The following is a 6258-nucleotide window of genomic DNA, read 5'->3' as shown; positions in this document are numbered from 1 at the left end:
TTGTGCCAGGACAGGTTCAGGTTAGATATTAGGAAAAAATTCTACACGGAAAGGGTAAAATGTATGTGGACTCAGAGAACAGTGGGAGAGCAAGGAAGGATTTTGCAGGATCCATTGCAGCATGCATGCAACTGCTGTCCCTGGTTGCTTATCGTCTGCATGATTTGATGCAGGTTGGCTGCCAGAGGAGGCACTCACTTCATGTGGGCAAACACATTTCCAGGCACATGGAGGACAAGAAGGTGCTCAGGAGTAGTCAGCATGGATTCACCAAGGGGAAATCTTGCCTGACTAACCTGATAGCCTTCTATGATGAAATGACCGGCTGGATAGACGAGGGGAGAGCGGTGGATGTCGTCTATCTCGACTTCACCAAGGCTTTTGACACCGTCCCTCACAACATCCTCCTGGGCAAGCTCTGGAAGTGTGGGATAGATGAGTGGACAGTGAGATGGATTAGGAACTGGCTGGATGGCAGGGCCCAGAGAGTGGTGATCAGCGGTGCAGAGTCTAGTTGGAGGCCTGTGGCTAGTGGGGTCCCCCAGGGGTCAGTCCTTGGTCCAGTCCTGTTCAATTTATTCATCAATGACCTGGATGAAGGCACAGAGTGCTCCCTCAGCAAGTTTGCTGATGACACGAAACTGGGAGGAGTAGCCGATACCCCAGAGGGCTGTGCTGCCATCCAGAGGGACCTGGACAGACTGGACAACTGGGCGGTGAAAAACCTCATGCAATTCAACAAGGCCAAGTGCAAGGTCCTGCACCTGGGGATGAATAACCCCAGGCACCAGTACAGGCTGGGGACCAACCTTGTGGAGAGCAGCTCTGCAGAGAAAGAGCTGGGTGTCATGGTGAATGATAAGTTGACCATGAGGCAGCAGTGTGCCCTCGTGGCCAAGAAGGCCAATGGAATCCTGGGCTGCATTAAGAAGAGCATCTCTAGCAGGTCGAGGGAGGTGATCCTGCCCCTCTACTCAGCCCTGGTGAGGCCACATCTGGAGTACTGTGTCCAGTTCTGGGCTCCACAGTACAAGAGGGATGTGGAGCTGCTGGAGAGAGCCCAGCGCAGGGCCACAAGGATGATCAGGGGCCTGGAACATCTGCCCCATGAGGAGGGGCTGAGGGAGCTGGGTCTGTTCAGCCTGGAGAAGAGAAGGCTGAGAGGGGATCTAATCAGTGTATATAAATACCTCAAGGGAGGGAGTGCAGAGGACGGTCATGGTCTCTTTTCAGTGGTGGCCACTGATAGGACTAGAGGAAATGGCCGGAAACTGAAACATCAAAAATTCCATAGGAACTTAAGGAAAAATTTCTTAAAAGAGAGGGTGACAGAGCACTGGAACAGGCTGCCCAGAGAGGTTGTAGAGTCTCCTTCTCTGGAGATCTTCAAAACCCGCTTGGATGCAGTCCTGTGCCACGTGCTCTAGGTGTCCCTGCGTGTGATGGGGGGTTGGACTAGATGATCTCTAGAGGTCCCTTCCAACCCTAAGAATTCTATGATTCTATGAACACAGTCCTTGCCTTGCTCCCCATCCGCTTCTCAGTCTTATTTTCATGGGCAGCATAGATGGGACTGTTCCCCAAGGTTTTTCCCTCTTCCATCACTCTCACCCCTGGCCACAGCACTTCCTGTAACCTCCCGTCCAGGCCCTTTTCCCTGCTGGCACAGGGGGTGGAATATAGTGAGTTGTCACTGCCCATAAATGAGTTTTGGGGATGAGGGAATATTTCACACTTCTGGGAAATATTCTTGCTGGGGAAATATTCTTGCTGTGGAAGTTAAGAAAAAACCTTGTTGTATTTTCTTTTACACGTCTTCATGCTGTAGAAATTTCCTCATTGTAGTGACAGGTAAGAGTCTCTTAGTGGCTGTGTTGTGGGGCTATGTGACATTTCTAGATAATTTAAGTTTCATTCAAATGAGCAGACTCCAAGTAGCTGTATCAAATCCTATTAGAGGATGAAAAGGAGGAAGAGTGAGCCAAATGCGGAGATGAGTGCATAAGTAAGAAGCCTTACCTCTGTCCTCAGACTGGCAGTTATTGGTAGCACTTACAATAACAAGGTTTTTTATGTGTTTTTAAACCTTTTTTTATAATATTTTTTTTCAAATAAAATAGCTAAGTGCTGTGGCATGCTCCTGTCATCTAGCATGATAAAAACATTTTTTCTTTATTCTAGAGCTTTCACTTGCATCCTTGTTCAGCCTGAATGCCTTCTTTGAGTTCTGGTTGTATTTCAGATACACGCTGGCATCAACTACCTTGGTCACGACTTGTAAGCAGCAGATCCTTCCAGGGATGCAGGATGCAGGTATGTATCATAAATGCCTGTTTATCTTCTTTCTTTTAAGTTGGTATCTTGATCAAGTGCAATTCTCAACTCCTTTGTCTGAACACATCAGAATTACTTGCAGCATATTAAAATTCAAAATAGAAATGCTAAATTGGTGAGCATTTGAGGGGAGAACTGAAGAGGAAACAAGCCATAAAAAGGAGGAGATGATAGTGGGCTGCTAAAGGGCAGTCGGACAGACTCGCCGTGAAGCAGGACAAGGAATTGGTGACCTCTGCATGGAGCTGGGAAGAGGGCTTTTTAGCATTGTTGCATTTTATTCGGAGAAAGCTGCATGTCTGTGTTTTGCTGTGCATTTAGAGGAAGGAGGAGAGTTTGAGGCTGCTGCATGTGCAGTGCTAATTGTATTTTTCTGCTTCTTGAAGCAGTACAAATAGCTCCAGTGCACAACCTGGCAGGGAAGCAAGTCCCTTCCTCTAGGCCTCCTCCTGTGATCCAGGGTCAAAGCGTGCTGAGTTACAGCCCAAGCTGCCCCCCTGGGCAGTCCCAGCTTTGCCTCGGGTCGTATCCCAGGCCACAGCCTTCAGCTGCAGGCTCTGTGAAGCAGTGACGCTTCTTCCAGCAGGGCTTTAATCTCGCTGAGCAGCAGTTACAGCCAGGTAAGGACTGTGATGGCTGCAAGGGAGCACTCTGGATTGGCTTCTCTTGTCTTCGTCTTTTGCTGTAAGCTAGTGGAGGTGTGTGGTAGGTGTTGGCTGCGTTTGCAAATTTCTCTTGTCAGGATTCATCCTTTCTCTAGCGTTAGTGCATTTGTTTTAGAGAAGTTATTTTGTTTCAGACAAAAAGCAAAAATTAGGAATGCAAATGTAAATGCAAAAGAGTAAAAAAAAAAAAAGAAAGTCCCCAGAATCAGATGAAGCTTTATAGCAGCAATCTGCAGAGCGATGAATTCATCTGTTGAGTCAATCGATTCCTATAGTTAATGAAATCAAAGTGGAAATCTTATCTTCTTCATATGACACAACTGTTCGCTTTTGTTGCCCCAAGTTTTTCAGCCTTTCCCCTATGGATTGCCCATATCCCACAAGTGTTGGAGCAGTGCAACGCAGGCTAAGGTGACACTACTGCTTTTCACCAACTCTGTATAATAGCTGCCTGAGTCAAGATGATGAAATCACAGACCTCAAGTCACTGCAAAAACACCTTGGAAGTGAAGAAGAGAAAGAGCGTAGATGTCAGCTGGGTAAAGAAATCACTTTGCTCGGCCTGAAAAGATGAGCGAGGAAAGGATGTAGGTTTTATTGGAGAGTTGTTTTTATGGGTGAGAATAGCTGGAAAGGATTCCAGCAAAGACAATGAGCTGCCAAATTGCTAGTAAATAAAACTAACTCCCAAGTATGGTAAACCCTCCTGAATGTGGTAGAGGTGGCTGCTGGCCACTTTAGTCTTCTACCCAGGAAACAGGACAGGAGGCAGAACTTTGTCATTTCTACACATCTCTGTGCCCCAAGAACTTCTGAAAATTCTCCTCCATTGCCATAATTAACGAGCATGTCTCTCCAGTCAAAATTGAATCTGTGGAGCTATTGCCTCCACTATTGCCTGATTATTGTCCTTGTACTTGTAATAACTGTGCACGAGCAGAATGGCATTTCAGCAAATTCAGTATACAGCAGCTCTCCATCCAGCAGCCCAACGTTTTGCAACCACAGTTGTTCACTTGTAGAGCAAACGCAGGTGCTGAGAAAGTTTCAGTATCAGCTGGCTTGCAGGGCCTAGCCTATGAGGATTAAAGTTATCTGAACTTTGCAGAGGTTGCTGAAAGAAGTAAGTTTAGCACCAAGGGAGCCCTGAAACAAAGGAGCTCCTTCCAAAGGGTTGGCCATGAGGTCCATCAACTGTCTTATAAAGAGGGAGAGAAATCCCTGAGCATTTAACCCTCTCCATCTGGCTTGCAAAGACTCTTTGTCACCAGCCTGGAGTTGGAAAATAATTTCTGCCTCAGAGAGCGGGATGCATGTATTTAGGATAGAAAAAAAAAAGTGGCTCCCGCAAGAATTGTGGGTTTTCTTGCCTTGTGGTCTTTGCAATGAAGTGATGCTCACTGTGTAAGGCACAGTGGGAAGCAGGAAACCCTTCTGTCATTGTGGCCAACTCTTGAGAAGTGTTTTATCTAAAGTTGTTTAATGTTGCTCTGTAATCTGAGATGAGACAGACATTAGGAGTTAAACTCAAGTTGCAGAGCTTCTTGTCCCCTTTTGTAACATGGGTCAAACAAATTTGTGACCTAAAAGTTGTCTGGAAACTGGCATTTATTTAACAAAGTCAACTAGTTGAAGGTATGTAAAACACACTCCTTTACCCTTGTGTCTGGACTAAATCTGATTCAAAGGAATAGCATTAAAGTAGCTTTAATTAAATTTGATCCATTTTTCTTGTTGCATCCCTTAACCTAATAAAGCTTCTTCTTCAAGTACCTCTTTAATGTGCCCTACACATTGACCCACTTTTATCCTGATAGCACTGGGAGCTCAAGCCAGTGAATTTGGACTCATGGGTGATGCGGTGTCCTGTGAAGAGAAAGCAGAAGTGCAGTATGCCAAGCTGCTGAGGAAATCACATGATGCAGCCATTAGATGTATGAAGGATGTGGAACACAGGCCCTAAAAGCTCCTGTCATTTTCTCTCAAGTTGCTGTGGGTGGATAATAATGTTTTTTCTGAAGGTTTGAGCAAGGGTGCTTGTGTCGGCGCCAGCTTGATCACCTGAATGCTGGTTCATAAGTGTAAGATATGTCCCTATAGGCTGCCCATTCTTGTCGTTAGAAGAGGTACAGCAGAATGGAGAAGTGCCTCATCTCTAAGAGAATTGCATCTTTGAGTCTCCTGGGAATGGGGATGGGCTTGGACATGGAGCTTAAAAGAACATACTGGTAGGAGAGAAGGAATAAGACAAATTTTCAACCTAAGCTAATGCCCTGGCTGACATGTTCTTCCTTCTGAAAATACAGTATTCTGAAAACTTTACACTTGCAAACTGGGGCCATCGGGGGAAGCGGAACCGGGATACAGGGGTGTGGTGGGATCAGGGTGACGGGGAAACCAGGGTAAGGAAGTCCTGGCAAGGGGAGCATTGGGACATGAGGGAACTGGGGACATGGAGAACAGCGGAAAGGGGCACCACCAGAAAGGGGAACCAAAGCATTGAAGTCCCAGGGACACGAGGACTGGGAGCCGCGGGCATCATGGACAGGGGGTCACGGGGACTTGGGGGAACTGGGGACAGAGGCACCGCGGGAAGCGGGAAGAGAGACCGGGGGAAGGGGAATCCGGGGACGATGGAACCGGGGGAAGGGGGAACCTGGGACGCGGGGACCGGGGAAAGGAGGAATCGGAGGAAGGGGGATCCTGGGGAACCGGGAGCCACTGAGCTGCCGCCGACGTCATCACCCAGCGCCGAGCGATGTCCCTGCCGCAGTGAGGCACTCAGCAGGCGCGACGTCACCCCCGGCGCCGCAGTGACGTCACGGCGCGGCGCTGACGTCACGCGGCGCTGCTGTTGTCGCTGCGCGAGCTGGGGCAGTGGCTGCGCCTGGCGCCCTGCGAGCTCGGCCTGCAGGGGCTGGCGCTGGTGCTCTGCTCCGCGCTGCTGGCGCTCAAGGCGGACGACGCGGCCGCCGCGCTCTCCTGGTGGGCCGTGCTCGGGCCCTGCTTCGCCGCTAATGGCCTCAGCACCTACTTCAGCACCATCGTGTCCGTGCGGCTCTGCTGGGATGGCGAGAAGCGGCTGGCCGTGCTGCGGCTGCTCTGGGTGCTCACCGTGCTGGGCCTCAAGTTCGTCTTCGAGCTGCTGCTGTGCCACAAGCTGGCGGAGGGCACGCGCGAGCTCTGGTACGGGCTGGTCATGGTGCCCGTCTTCATCCTGCTGCAGATGCTGCTGCTCCGCGCCTGCCGTGTGAACTGA

The 6258-nt window shown here is 49.2% G+C and overlaps 1 protein-coding gene across 1 annotated transcript; it reads left to right on the top strand.

The window, feature by feature from the left end:
- Positions 1 to 5838: 5838 nt before the first annotated feature.
- On the top strand, positions 5839 to 6258 carry LOC148592525 (transmembrane protein 203-like; the record flags this gene model as incomplete). The annotated part of the gene is made up of 1 exon (XM_088534573.1): positions 5839 to 6258. A coding segment is annotated over one exon (420 nt), but the record flags the coding sequence as incomplete, so codon positions are not given.

Source organism: Tinamus guttatus, unplaced genomic scaffold, assembly GCF_059628265.1.
Source record: "Tinamus guttatus ecotype Peru unplaced genomic scaffold, ASM5962826v1 Tinamus_guttatus_pri_ptg000571l, whole genome shotgun sequence".
Taxonomy (NCBI): domain Eukaryota; kingdom Metazoa; phylum Chordata; class Aves; order Tinamiformes; family Tinamidae; genus Tinamus; species Tinamus guttatus.
This window is presented reverse-complemented; position numbering and strand designations above follow the sequence as displayed.